General features: G+C 42.4%; 1 protein-coding gene across 7 annotated transcripts in view; it reads right to left on the bottom strand.

Annotated features, from left to right (window-relative positions):
* The window catches only part of LOC311010747 (teneurin-3), a 317,927-nt gene that overhangs the window by 134,164 nt on the left and 167,647 nt on the right, over positions 1–16,116 (bottom strand). For all 7 annotated transcript variants that reach the window (XM_084005346.1, XM_084005347.1, XM_084005350.1 and 4 more), the window contains one exon: positions 6,483–6,750. In XM_084005346.1, coding sequence (XP_083861472.1) covers positions 6,483–6,750 — 268 coding nt within the window. The remainder of the gene's footprint in view (positions 1–6,482; positions 6,751–16,116) is intronic.

The following is a 16,116-nucleotide window of genomic DNA, read 5'->3' as shown; positions in this document are numbered from 1 at the left end:
AATATATATATATACATTTATAAATTATATCTTGTATTATAATTAAATTCTAACTATTATTAATACAACTATTTATGAATACAACTATTTATTAACAGCTTATTGTTGAACACACACACACACACACACACACACACACACACACACACACACACACACACACACACACACACACATATATATATATATATATATATATATTATCTATCTATAATTATATATAATTATAGATAGATAATAATTAATTAATTATAGATAATAATTAATTAATTATAGGTAGATAATTATATTATTATTCTTATTAATATTATATAATTACTATTATTATAAATGTATCAAAGATGCAGCCCGGATTTCTTTAGCAAACCAGCAAACAAACCAAAAAAATTCACATAAAATAACAGTAAATACTGCAATATATTGCAATATATAACTGCAAAATATTACAATGATGCCATTAAAATGAACCCGAGTTTTAAGCCAAATTAAAAATCATGTTTATAGATGTTTAACAATTATTTGGTAATCATATCAAATGGTATATTATGGGCAACAATAAACTTACATAAATTATAGTGTCATCAATAATATGTAAACATCTTGAAATATAATTTCATTGTTTTTTAACAGTAAAATGACTCGTAACTACAGTTAATTTAAATATAAATGTACCTTTTACCTGATGATGATGATGATGATGATGATGATGATGATGATGATGATGATGATAAAGTGTTACAACACTGTCGGTGTTTCACATGTATTTAATATTTTATTTAGGTCTTGTATAAAGTAACATTTGTGCATAAAACAAACTAGGCTCCTCTTTCTTTGGAAATATGTGTGAAACCCACAAATGATTTAAAGAGATTTTATTTTCCAGCTAACTGTGTTTCCTCTCCTGTCACCAGAAAGCATCAGCTCATAGTCTTCCACTAAACGTCATGTAAGCGTCTTTGTGGGATGTGGAGCGCTCAATGGGGAACGCCGTATCTGTGTGACGGGGATATACTGGGAAATATGTCTTTCCATCATTACATGGGTGATATACTATTCTATAGAATATTGTATTTAATATTCAGAACAGACACCTTTTGGTCTAAAAGGTCAAATTTGAGAGAATGCAGATATTATTTAGTAATTTATCTATAACATTTATCTCTTATGGGAATATTCCACCAATACCGTTATGTGTAACAGACAGAAAAGTGTGGACAAACTTTATCACTCTTTTCAACTTTGACAAAGGCAGTGCAGACTGTGCATTCTTTCTGTTATTACCTTCTACAATAAAGCCCGAGACAGAAGCACCGCAGGAACGTTTACCAGAAGGAACACTTAGCATTTAGCTCAAAAGCAACTCAAGCTATTCAGCCGTTCAGCTCAGACAGCCTGCCAGACGCTGCTCCGCATCAACAGGGTCCCAGTTGGTCCTCTGCCTGCACACAACCCGTTATTCAACACATGTAGCAGTTTGCATCATTGCCGGTGGGAAGAGTTTCACGCAGAACATTTACAGGTGAGTGCATCACATCTGTATATTGTTGAATCGTTAGCTCTCACCTGTGTGACGGCCTTAAGGCAGCTCTTTCTCACAGCGTGACTGCCATTATGATAGAAGGTATTTCTTCATATTGAATACCTTTAGTGAACTAACTGACAAGTATAAATCAGCAACAACGCAAATCCAGTCTAGTCATGTCAGATTGAGCCATACGATGGAGACACATGTCACCAGATAGGAACAAATAGTCGGCACACATAAGAAGACGCAGTGGACACATAGGGGGAGGAGAGATGAGAGGATGGGACAGTGGAGGAAGGAGAGACCACATTCTCTTCTATTTATAGTCCGCTCACAAAAAAAGGGAAACCCGCGTCTACAGTCTGGACTAAAGGGGTGAGAGAGAGGATGGGAGAGGACACAGTCATGGTGTCATGTTGTCATGTGTGTGTGTGTGTGTGTGTGTGTGTGTGTGTGTGTGTGTGTGCAAAAGAGAACAGTATATAGGGGTAAAGGTATGTGGCAGTTGGTGAGTGTTTTGTCTGCAAAGACGAACTATAGAGTCTATATGATACCATGGCTATTTGATACACACTCACACACTCACACACTCACACACACAGACACACACACAGACACACACACACACACACACACACACACACACACACAGACAGACAGGTCTATCTGATACCATGTCAGTTGACAGGAATGTGGAGGAAAGGAACAGCCAGTGTTTGAAGAGGACATAAACCTGGTGTGTCGGAGTGATATTGATCCTTAAATCAGTCGTGGTCCTGTCAGCATGTCAGACTCTGGAAGACGATCATGATACAGTTTAACAGGTTTTATATTCACTAGAGTTTTTATCAGTGAAACATGTGTTATGTGTGGGACGACCTTTGTGTGAAGTCTTTGTGTCAACACTGATGTTTAGATCTGGACTTGGATCATTTTAAGAAGTAGGATGTCGAAAGCTTTGAAACTCAACTTATTTTTCTCTAAAAAGGAACATTTTCAATGAAAGACAGTGACTGAAGTGTCGAGTGTGAAACTTGAAGTGCTGATGAAATTCTGCTCTTTTCAAAGTGATCTGGCCGTTTGTACTTGAACGATTGACACAGGTTTGAACTGGTGTTTTTTGCTGATGAAATTTGACAGAGAAGAGACATAATATGGGAATAAAACGTGGATTATCTTGAAAAGACTTTGGAAGTGAGCTATCACCGGTCAGTGGGCCGCAATCGACCATCATCTGCCTGTGTAACTGCCACATAACTGCAGGGCTATCACCGTGAAAAGCCGATTACACCTCGACATGAACGCTGATGAAAATGTTCTGCTACCAAACGTGTTCACTGATTAGATCTGGACTCATTTCTCCACATTTCGTGCTCTTTATGAACACTGATGGTCATTAGACACCTTATGTTCTGTTACTTGTTACTGTGCAAGTCTGTAGCAGTCAAATTGGGCAGTTAACGTCAGCTACCTTACCTTAATGAGGATAAATGTGTGGAATTGGAAGTGGAATTTAACACTATTCAATGCAAAGCAACCTGATGCAAAAGACTTTATTGATGTTGATAGCTGAGGCCTATAAGCATTATAGTATGTATGTAACTATGGCAACATTTTCAGCTGACCGTGACCATTCATTCTTGAGCCGCTACACTATGTGTTAATGTGAAGATTTGAGTCAGTCGTGTTCTGTAGTTCAGTTCAGGAACGTTGTTGTTGACCCAACAACCATGAGAAGGGACCTCGCAAAACTAAGCTCACACTGAGTTGGTTTCACACGGGACACGGACAGCGGTCTTCTGAGTGAAAGTCCTGTGTTTGTTTTCACACATTAGTCCTGCCTTTCCTGTCCTTTTGTTAGCAAGTTGGTTACCCTGAGCGTCTCATAATGATGTGGCGGGTTCACATCGGCTTTTGATGAGTTTGGATAAGAAATGTTACAATGAGAGCATCAAACCATACCCAATTTAAAATCAATATTCAGCCTGTAGACTTGTGTTCTGTATTTGTATAATTAGTAGGACAGAAAATGCTGAGTTACAGGGAGTGGAGGGAGCTTCACAAACTAAGGAATTTTACCCTAAAACCTGCTTGGAGAGAAAGTGATGAAGGCTACAGGACTTCAGCTCTGAAGAGGCTGGACCCCAGTGCTGACTGGATGTGTGTGATTCACCATGCAGGCAGCGTCTCCAGGTCACACAACATTCACTTTTCAGCTCCACCCTACAAGTAGTTTCATCTCCAAGTCTGTCTGAAAGTTTCTGTGTGTGTGTGTGTGTATGTTTCTTACACACACCCTCATACATACCACACTCACAAGGGCTGACTTCTCAGAGGGGGTGGGCCTAATTTTGAAAGATGATGCTCTGAACGCTGTGTGTGTTTGTGAGTGTGTGTGTGTGTGTGTGTGGGTGTGTGTGTTTCAGCCTTTCTTATAAAGCTAAGCCAGGGACATGGTTTGGCTGTCCCAAAGGTCCAAACATTCTCCAACACATACATGCAGCCAAAGTGCTGGGGGTTGTTAGGATCTGAGAGACAGACATTCCCCCTCTATCAATCTATCAGCAAGCTGCTTTTCTCTCAGGGAACGGGACAAAGGAGAGTGAGACAGGAAAAGAAGCAAAGAAAGAGCTGGCTACAAATTGTCTGGTGAATTAAAGGTCAAGGTTAAAGTTACCCTCATAAATTGAGTGTGCCTGTGTGTGTGTGTGTGTGTGTGTGTGTGCTAGGCCTTTATAAGAATATACAACTACACCAGAGTTCATGGTTTGGCAGTCCCAAAAGTCCACACATTCTGCTGAAACACACACATATATTCACACGTACACACAGGCCCAATGTTGGGAGTCACAAAAGCCGACATTTCTCCATCTATCAATCTGTCACTCTCCTTTTCTCTCCGGGTGAACGATGTTAACGAGAGCGGGACAGGAAGAGGAAGACCGATTGAAAGAGGGAGTAAGCAACAAATTGTCTAGTGAGCAGAGGGTCATACATTGTGGGCGTGTGAGTGTGTGTGTGTGTGTGTGTGTGTGTTGGGTGCAAAAGGCCTTTACAGCAGTGATGTTGCTGCAGAGCACCGTGATGTTTGAGCAGAACTCGTCTTCAACAAGGACAGAGAGAGAAAACTTCCGACTGAGGTACCAGTTCAAGGTTCAAATGAATATCCAATTAAACACGTGTCACCAGAGAAAGGAGCGGTGACCTCGGGGGGGGGGGGGGGGGGGGGGGGGACAACTGTAATCACAAATGTGATGCTGTGTTGCTACGAACAAAGCTAGAAGCTACAAGTCCTTTGCAGTGGAAGCCAGTGACATGAAGCCACACTATGTGGTCTTGCCTGCTGTTTTGTGGATTTAGTGAGAACACGGCATCGAGTCCAGCAAACTAAAGGGCTTCAACAAAGGAGCTACTTCTCTACACTCCCGATTCACAGCCTGGTTCTACAGAGACGAGGAAAGTTTTGTGTGTGGATTTCTTTCATTACACTTCCCCTGACGTGTGCTGCTCTGATCTCCTTTTGCCAACCAACATTTAGACGTCTAAACTTCCTGGAAGGCTTTGAAAACGCGTGACATATGTGGAAAAAGCTGTTTCAGAGGTCACTTTTCCTGTCCTTTAAAGTAAGACACAACCCTTTCAGTTGTACTGCTCCCTTTAGATCATAGAATCATAATCCACTCATAGCGTCGTGCATGAGAGGCCCTCTGTTCACACCAAACCTTTAACATTTAGAAATAAACAGTGTCTTTAGCATTAGCTGCAGCATGTTGCATCTGCACCTATGTTGGCTGCATGTCACATGGTTTCTACGCTGGCTTTACCAGACCCGTCTCCACAGTAGAAGGGTCTGTCTACAGTATATCACATCTCCGGGATCGGGGAAAAAACACTCCGACTCGTTTGTATTTCTTTCAACCAATCACAATAGACTTGGGCGGCGCTAAGCTTTGGAAGCCACTGTGGTGCTGCAGCAAAATAGTGTCAGGAGGAATCTTGTTTGGATGGAACAATTCCCCGCAAAAGAAAACTCCACATAAAACCTAAAAACACGTATGTGTGACGAGACGTTTATTAAAACAAAAGAAAAACATAATTTGATGGTCGGTGGTGAAGCCCGTCTATACTTTAACTCTGGAGGAGCTCACTGGACTCATTAAAACACAGACCGTTTGCTAGCTGTTTGTAGCTCTAAACCAATATCAGGGAGCTCGTGTGAAGTGGAACGGATCGGTACAGACAGTCAAGACAACATCACTGACCAAAGATAGGTACCAAAACAACTTTGACTGATGACGGCTGTGTCAGAAAACGGATCAACATCGTATAAGTTGCTAGCTCTGAGGTTGCTGCTGCTGTTTCCCTCTTGGAAGGGCGTTTGAGTCTTCACTATCTGTTATCTAGACTACATGGTCTCCTGCTGGTATCCCTCATAACACCAAAACATTTCACTTTGTCACACAGTCAGGTTCAAATCAATGGCCCTTCCTTTACATCTGTAAGCAGCCACCAGTGCTCACCAATGAGAAATGAGACGCTGCATTTCCTGTTAATGAGCGGAGGCTCCGGTGAGGAGAGTGTCTTCTCTCTGCATCTGGGAAGAGCTCCACGGCACAGATGATGAAGCGCCAATGCTGCTTCATTTTTAACACTGGTGTCACTCTCCATGATGTTCATAATACATCACACTCGCACAGCCACCGTGAGCATGGAATGAGATTCAGCATTTTTAATGCAGGACACCGTATGTGTTGGAATGGAAGCCGCTGTTCCAAAATGACAAATAAATAAATACAGACAAAACACCACTGCCATGGACACCCATGGATTGGCCTGATTGCTTGTCTCAGCTCATTATCAATCATCTCATTAAAGCTATCAATCAGGTGAAGATGAAGCTGAGGGTCTTTAAGGCGTGGTGCACAAGTGAAGAAGCGATGGTGAGAAGTGTGTTTACCGTGTTTCCAGAGGCACATTGCTACCCAGCACCCAGCTGTCTTGCAGCGGGACGCTCTCGGGGGGCGTGGACTGCAGCTCGGCTGGTGATTGGCCGGCCACAGGGGCCGGGCTTCCAGTAGGAGGAGTTAGCTGCCGCGTCGAATTCAGTGATTGGCCAGCGTGGTGCGTGGAGCCCAGTGATTGGTTGAGAGCTGTTATTGAGGGCTGCTGGCGGTGAGGGGGAGGTACCGGAGGCAGCGTGGGGCCGTGGTGATTGGACGGTTGCTCTGTCAAAAACAGAAGAGAAGAAAGTTCTTTTTTAAACTGCATTTATTAACTTCAGCTCATCTGTATGCTGTTCAGGGCTGTGGAGAAGAAATACAACATTTTGAGTGTTTTGGTTTGGGTTTGTTGCCTGTTGGCTCCAGGGAGCAACTCATAAATAGAGACCTGCATAGTTAACAGGAAATAACTCCACCATATTCCACTTCAGATCACAGATCATTATCCAATTAAAGATAGAGACTCATGTGAAAGAAAACATAATTGTGCCTCCAGCAGTTCAACCTAATGAGTCGGCAGCGCTGAATCTTTCTCAGTCCGACTCTAAATGAATGGCCCCGAGGCTACAGACGGACACACTGGAGATCAGGGGCACAACTTCATGGAGGCAGTGGCGATGAATTCAAAGGCAAAGTTAATTCACCTGCATATAGTGTGTGTGTGTGTGTGTGTGTGTGTGTGTGTGTGTGTGTGTGCGTGCCCCTAAAGCCATTTAAGGCTTGAAGTGTGAAATGATTATGTTGAAGTGGTTGTTCTAAAAGTGAATCCATGTCTGTTAACTGACTATGATCCGTTGCTGTTTTTTTCTCACAGTTAAATTTGCATTAACAATTTTAAAGTTGTGTGTACTGAGGGCCCTAACGTGTCCGGGTTCGAGTCTGACCCGTGGCCCTATGCTGCATCTCTCCCCCCTCTCTGTCTCCCCCTTTCATGCTAACACGGTCCCTCCCCTGCAGCTACATATAGATATACAGACTCCATAGCTGGGAAGCTGAGAAGGAACGACCATGACATTTACATACATTTACATGTGATTCTAATCTATTTCTACAAGTCTAGACTGAAACAGGGATTAACTGAAGCAGTTGTGGCATTTTTACTCTCAAACGGGCAACATATTTTCAGTTAAGCTTTCGTTTTTCTTAAAAGCTGTCATACATAGTTCGTTTCAGCTCAATGTTTTTCACAGTTTATTTCCGTTGTAGTTTCGGTTTTAATTTACAATAATAACCATTCACACATGCCGTCACCTCGTCCTCTTGTTTTCTTTCTCTTGTATTATAGACCTGAGGGAACCAGACGAACACGAACACATCCAGGTGTTCAGCATCATGTCCTGCGTCTTCACTGTCAATGTCAGATGATATTCAAATCAAATGGTCTCATTATTCTGCTGATGTCATGCTCATTTGAAATCAAATGTCAGGTGAAAAGCTTGTAGCTGTCAAACCCAGTATTTACCTGACTGTGGTGGTGGATGTTAACCCCCGTGTAAACCCCCCTGCGGCCAGGCTGGTGAGACCCCGACGCTCAGCCAGACTGAATAATGATGGCTGATACTGATCCTGATTGGCCTGCACACAACCCCGCTCCGTTCTCGTCAAAATATTTGTTTAAAGTCGACCTGGCTTCAACTTTTCCTCACAGTTTTTTTTCTCCTTGTGTTTTTTTGGCTTCTCTTCTGTCCTCGGGGTGCTCTGAAGGAAATGAATGGCAATGCTGGTATTTGATTTGCATAAAGAGCATCACGTCTCCATTTCCCAGCCCTGCTGTTATTCATTCTCCGCTGCCCTCACTGGAGGAAATAGAACGCGAAGAGAGAAAAGGAGGCATGTGTGCAGGAGCAGGAAGGAGAATGAGGGAGATTTTTTGTTTGTCTAGGAAGTGTCTCCACCACCTCCCCACTCTCTCTCCCTCTCTCTCTATGCCTCTCACTCTCTCTGTTTCTCTCCATATGCTGTTTTACTGGCTTAGTAATTGCTCCACTTATGCAAACCTTCAAGGCTAAATGCTGAAAGTCACAGACACACACACACACACACACACACACACACACACACACACACACACACAGTAAGGATTTCTGGATGAGATAGAAATCTCAATGAGATTTGGCAGGAACATGTATCACTCTGCTGACAGACACAAACCTGTCTTAATGCATGCAGGGGAAAAAACAACACGCCTCATCACTGTGTGTGTCTGTCAGGATCAATGAGTTTCATGCAGCAACTCTCTTTAATTTCTCTTAATTTTCTGTTAAGAGACCAAATAAAAGAAGTTAACTCCAGATGCACCTTATGTTCTTAACCATCCAAATCTGCTCTCACCAAGTGTTGTGCCATGTGCACATCCTCTGCCACATGTCCAATCGCCAGAGAGATACTCGCAAAAAAGGCTTTAAGAAGAGGAGGTACTGGATAATTGAGATACTGTTAAAAACAACTTAAACAAAGTAAACCTGATTCCCCAGAGGAAGCTGCTGTAACATCCAACTGGGAAATTCAGTCTATTTCCCAACAGACACAAGTATTTTCTACCTGCCACCATAAGTCCCCTGTTGTTTTCTGGTTGGTAAACATGTCTTCCTTTTTCCTGGACCTGTCTCACATGTTACTGCATTACATGTTACCTGTCTCACATGTTACTGCATTACATGTTACCTGCCTCACATGTTACTGCATTACATGTTACCTGCCTCACATGTTACTGCATCACAAGTTACCTGCTTCACAAGTTACCTGCCTCACATGTGACTACATCACATGTTAACTGCCTCACATGTTACCTGCCTCACAAGTTACCTGCCTCACATGTGACTACATCACATGTTAACTGCCTCACATGTTACCTGCCTCACATGTGACTGCATCACATGTGACTACATCACATGTTAACTGCCTCACATGTTACCTGCCTCACATGTGACTACATCACATGTTAACTGCCTCACATGTTACCTGCCTCACATGTGACTACATCACATGTTAACTGCCTCACATGTTACCTGCCTCACAAGTTACCTGCCTCACATGTGACTACATCACATGTTAACTGCCTCACATGTTACCTGCCTCACATGTGACTACATCACATGTTAACTGCCTCACATGTTACCTGCCTCACATGTGACTACATCACATGTTAACTGCCTCACATGTTACCTGCCTCACATGTGACTACATCACATGTTAACTGCCTCACATGTTACCTGCCTCACATGTGACTACATCACATGTTAACTGCCTCACATGTTACCTGCCTCACAAGTTACCTGCCTCACATGTGACTACATCACATGTTAACTGCCTCACATGTTACCTGCCTCACAAGTTACCTGCCTCACATGTGACTACATCACATGTTAACTGCCTCACATGTTACCTGCCTCACAAGTTACCTGCCTCACATGTGACTACATCACATGTTAACTGCCTCACATGTTACCTGCCTCACATGTTACTGCATCACATGTGACTACATCACATGTTAACTGCCTCACATGTTACCTGCCTCACATGTGACTGCATCACATGTGACTACATCACATGTTAACTGCCTCACATGTTACCTGCCTCACATGTTACTGCATCACATGTTAACTGCTTCACATGTTACCTGCCTCACATGTGACTACATCACAAGTTACCTGCCTCACATGTGACTACATCACATGTTACCTGCCTCACAAGTTACCTGCCTCACATGTTACCTGCATTACATGTTACAGCATCACAAGTTAACTGCCTCATATGTTACTGCATCATGTTACATTAATCACATGAGGCCGTCCTCTACCAGAGACATTCTTAGTTGACTAATCAATAAGTTGATTTAATCAACAAAGTTTCACTACTGTGTTTTCGCACAAAAGCACCACTTTAAATCCTTGTTTTCCAGAGATGTCATGACAAGTATCATTCAGCATGAAAAAACATTGTTTTTCCAATCTGTGTTTCGGTCAATACAGAGTTCCAGTATCAGTGTGTTTGAAAAAAAAAAAAAAATTGCAATTCAAATTATGTGAATCATTTTGTTTTCATTTAAATATTTACTTGCAAATACAATCGTGGCATAAGTAGACTTAATAATTATAATTATTTAATAATTTCCTTCAAACAAATGTCCCACCAATTTGTATTTATTTATTTACAAGATTACATTTAAACACATCATGGTAATGTTATGAATTGTTGTACATTTTAATAACTGCAATGCAAAATGTAACCTGTTCCTTTGAGGTGTTTTTCTATTCATTCTTTAGCCAAACAGGATTATGGTGCATACCAGCTGCTAACAGCTAGATTAGCTGTCATTAGACAGGAGAGCTAAATTTGGACAATGTAGCATCATCAGACCGGGTGGATGAGTGTGCAGTATCAGTTTGCACATGAGAGTACAGAGATGGCTTTTTGTTGTATCTTCCGCTGACAGACAGAAGTGTTCTGCTTCATGGATAACTCTATAAAAGTTTGCTCTATATCAAGCTGTAAAGACCTACTCATGCCATGTTCTCAACAACGTCTCTTCCTTTAGCATCAATGAAGCCATTGGTCATGGTCTCCACCATCATCAATGAAGTTAACACAGTTCTCAAGTTAGTTACTGATGACATGCATATGTACAGAAACTACTGCAGCTCCAATATGTTATGCACATAAAACACATCCAAGGGCAACACACACAGTATACAAAAGTATGTTCTTCCCTCCATATTGGTAGAGTAATTCACCACAGAACAAAATGTAAATTAGTGGAATTCAAATAATTTCCCCCACTTCTATAATTAATAACAGGAAGGAAACCGTCTGGATTTCGTCTTCTGTTAAATCCTTCCTGAGCTACAAATACGAAAATAAGGCAAACAATTTTCTATTACACCCAAGTCCTGATTCCTGCAGGACAATAAAACACACACACACACACACACACACACACACACACACGAAGGCATCCAACTGCATTTAAAAAAAAATAAAAGAAAAATAAAGAAAAATAAAGGCCTATATATATGAATGCCAAAGAACTTTCTGGTTTGACAGTCACATAAATTTTAGATGCGAGATGTCTCACTCCTTAACTACTCACATCATCGATTTGAGACACAGCTGATGAAAGAAACAATCGCTGATGACAAAAATCTCTATGGATAATAGAAGTCATTAAAAATGAGCCCTTTGCTTCCTTCTGTTGAGATTTGCACGGAGCAGGTAGTGGCATGTGGCGTTGTTGTTCCCGTGCAGCTTAAATGAGCTGATTAAGAATAAACATGATCAGTGCATAGACTTGCAAAGTGGCCGATAACTGAACCAGGTCGGGCTTTGAGGCCGGTATCCGAACAACTCTGAGATGGATCCTAATCAGAAATATGCCTTGGTGTTTGCTGAACGGACGGTTGGTGTGTTTGTGGGAAGTATTCTTCTTTCTGGGATTGGAATGAAACTCCAGCAGGTAAGTAATCTCATTCCACCTCCTAAATCAGCACCCTTTTACATGTCAGTTACAAAAAAACATGATCTAAATATGAGATTATGAATGATAACTGTGGTAACTTGTGGCTGCTGTGCAGGAGGGCACCCTGTCGTTGGTAGTAGGCATACCACAGCACACCAGCGCCTCAATCAAATCCCAGCCCTCCTTCTCATCCCTTAATCACCTCCCAGAGGGACTTCGCTGTGCACTTGAATTGTCAAGTGAAGGAATACACTGTAAGAAGAGCTGACAGGAGATTTAAGCGTGAGCAAAAAGAAAGAGCAAAGCCTCGTTCATGGTGAGGACCGTGCTACGATGATCCTCCTGGACCGGCTCTGTGAGGACGCCTGGACAAACGTTTTGGAACAAAGTGTGAAGCCTCAGGCGTGATTTAACTCCAGACTGTGAGTGTGTAGTGCATCAGTGTGTAGTGCATCAGTGTGTGGAGTAAATGCCATCTCAGTGGAGCAGCAAGGTGAGCTGTGAGGTTGGAGGTTGTTTGTCAAAGGTGGAGCGATGAGAAGCTGCACTGCGCCTCCCCGTCTCCTTGTATGTAGGTTTATATGTCCATCGCTCTCTCTGCTCTGCACACCACCTACCTTCCCGCTAGCTCTCTCTCTCTCTGTTTCTCCCAATTTCTTATGAACTCAGTCAGTGTTTTCATTTTGCCTTAACTCAGAATGTGGTGTAAACTCAGCATGACAGCATGATGTGGTGCACAAGGAAGACTCATGGGAACTGACTCTCCTTAATGGGCACCAGAGGTTAAACATGGAGAACATGGCTTCAGACTCGTGGTGTGAGCGGTACCAGAGCAGAACCGGATCGGTACTTTTAGAATAAAAATGCCGCCGTGTGTCTCCGTCCAAAATCCGCTCGCGGCCACTGATGCAGGCCGAGTGTTGACTAGAAATATGTGCAGCCGCGACTCATCAGTAAAGTTTCAGTCATTCATTTTTTCTGTGTTGTTCTCTCTTGTGATGACTTTGAGACGGCACTTCTTGAAAACAACATCAAGCCATGCGTGTGTCGTATTAGGACGCGATGACGTACAGGATATATACAACTGACAATCGGGCCGAAGCCTGTTTGGGCTCAAGCAAATCGTGCCGAGGCACGGTACAGATCAAATGGCCCTGATGTGAGTACACCCAAGGGCTCTAGCAGGGTTATTGAGACTGGGCCTAGGGCTCCCCGGAATCCACTATGTAATTCAAACCCTGATGGGTGGGTTTACAATGAAGTTGTTATGAAAGCAGTGGTGTTTCACGAGACGGGACTGAGCACAAGTTGGATTTACACAAATAAAGAAAACAGGACAAGGTAATTGTATTCAGATCAAATAAACCACAAGCATTTTAAATGTTGTTAAATGTTCATGGCACGAAACAAAACCACATTGGGGAACAAAAAGATTGAAGGTGAAAATAAACGGGTAAAACGATATAAGAAAGAAGGGCCAATTAAAGCTCTGGTCAGGGTTTGTACCAGCCTCCATCACGGCTGATGGAAGATTGAACAAGAAGAAGAAGAAAAGAGGCAGCAGAAAGAACAGCAGGTGATATAATAAGTCAATTAAAAGTTTCAGCAGCAACAACAATGGTCAAGAGAGTTTAGACGAGGTGAAGAACAACATGAACTGAAAGAAGGGCACAGCGAGAGGCAAAGGTAGGACGAGGGACAACGGGAACGACAGAGGGCAGGCATGAGATTTCAAGGAGATGGAAAAAGAAAGAAAATAGAGAATAGATCCTGGGAAAAAGTAAAAGCCTCATCGACATGGTGAAAGAGGTCAGAAGAAGAGTTAAGACTCCTGGTTTGTGAAGCGTGAAAACTCATTCCACCTCTGGACTCCCAGCAAGGAGAGGGGAGTGAGGAAGGCCCCTATCCCCAGCCGAGGGCTGCCTTTGTGGGCCATGCAGTTGGAGAGCGTCCCTCTCTGCTCAGTGACCCTCAGCAAGGAGAGAGAGGAACCCAGGAACAGGGAGCAGAGGGCTGCAGAGATGTTCTGATGATGGGAGAATGCCATCCAGACACGCAGCGTATGACATCACAGCCAGGTCAAGGTCAACCATACCAACCATGGTTGATGTTTTAGTGCTCATTCACAGAGTAAGCAACCAAATAATGTGCAACCATCCATTCAAATCTTACTTTTCAATTGGGAAAAAAAAGTTGCGAATGAATGTAATATAGGCAGCAATAGTGCAGGATAGATTTCTGAGGCAAATGTTTCATGTTAATGAATGTCGCTTCTAAATCTTGCCTTAAAAATGTAAAATAAACTGGCAGACTAATTTCCCTATATTATACTAACACTATTTGTTTCAAGCAGAGTGAACATGATGCATGTATTCAGAAAACTGCACACAGGAGAAGGTACACGGTTATTAGTCCTGGTTGGGCTGCTCTAAAATATGTTAAATAGCTTTCAATGGATTCGTTTTGGCCTTCAAAGCTGATTCTCTGGGAGCCTCTGCCTCGGCACCAGGCCGGAGGTTCTCTGCTGCTCACAACCCCATCAGGAGGAGCGTTTGATGCAGCGTTCATTAACTGCGCTTCAAAAGTCTTTTTTTAAATATATATTTTGTGTTTCATATTCCTGCCTGTCTTTTTTACACTGTGCACTTTGACCACCACGAGCGATAAATTATGTATTAAATGTACCTTCAACTAAACTGTAATATTATTCATAAAAACAGCAGCTGGGAAGCACAATGTGGCCTTGAAACGGTGGCAGAAAACAAGGAATTGAACCAGTGGGGAAACTCCCTGAGAGATGTGAGACCCTTCAATACCTTCCTTGTCAACTGGATGAATTACAAAACCTGAATTGATTAAGTGAAAGGGCCGTGTGGATCCAGCACCAGGAGACCAGCTCTGATCCTCAGCTGAGGATTCCAGCTGACACTCAGGTCATCTGCAGCGAGCGAGAACACCCATATTTCTCTCCAGACCAGGCTGGAACGATCACGATGTGTGTGAGAGTGGTAATAAAAAGAGATTCATGCTGAGGCTGAGTGGACAAATCACTGATGTTGTTTGCTCCAGATTAAAGGCTGAAGTCATAATTCTGTTATTTACCAACATATTCCAATTGGTGGGGCATCGGTATGGAAGCCCTGCGAGGCCAGGAGATCCGTTCTCTAAATTGAGTTTTAAATAGTTTTTTTATCCTGTGTTTATGACGAACAGGTGCAAAAAAAAAAGGTTTGAATTAAATGATTTCACTATGAAAGAGATGAAAAACTGAAAGCTTAAGTTACGTTTCATTTGGGAAATGTTGCTGTTGTAATACTGATTTACAGTAGGTCACAAGAGGCTCAATGCATAGAGATATTCAAACTTACCTGGAAGAAAACGTGAATGCTTTTAGTCGAATTTAGACCATGATGTCAAGGTGTACTTCAGCCATTTCGCCCCTCTTGTGGGTGTAATGAGTATTACAACAACACCTTTTTTTTATTTCACCTGCCAGATGTTTTTCCCAAAACTTGAAAATTATTCTGGCAAAAGTTGCACCTGCAGTGTTTTCAGCACTTGTTTGACGGATGAAGAAAATGAGGAACGTTTCGGTTCTGAAGTCACTAAACAATTAAGTTCAGACAGATGGATCACCAGATTTTCTTTATTTTTTGACTCTCAGGGCTCTCTCTTCCATATCTCTGCTTAAGATGTAAGATGTTTTTCTAGAACAGAGAGCAGAAGCAGGTCCAACATTTTATAACAAACATCATTTGTCCATTTAGGTAGGAGGTTTAGCAACGGGATGTTTTTATTAGAGTTAGAGTTGAAATTAGCATTAAGACTAGTTAATATTCCAGTAAGGAAATGGTGGTCCTCTTTCTGCCCAGTAACTCCTGTTATGGTGCATGTGACAGAACACATCGCCTTTAGGAGAAACAGAGAGGGGGGGTGGGCAAGTGAAGACCCCGAGAAAGAAACAAAAAGTGACACACGTGAAGGTATTAAGGCAAAGTGAAAGGAGTAGGAAGAGAAAGCATGAAATGAAGACATAATGGGACGCAGCCGCTAAGGGAATGGACGAGTGTGAGAGGGAAATGGTGAGCGAGCCTCAGTGTTTCTACAACAACAGGTCAGCCAAGACTGACAGTCGC

Source organism: Eutrigla gurnardus (genome assembly GCF_963514095.1).
Source record: "Eutrigla gurnardus genome assembly, chromosome: 3".
In the NCBI taxonomy this organism is placed as follows: Eukaryota; Metazoa; Chordata; class Actinopteri; order Perciformes; family Triglidae; genus Eutrigla; species Eutrigla gurnardus.
This window is presented reverse-complemented; position numbering and strand designations above follow the sequence as displayed.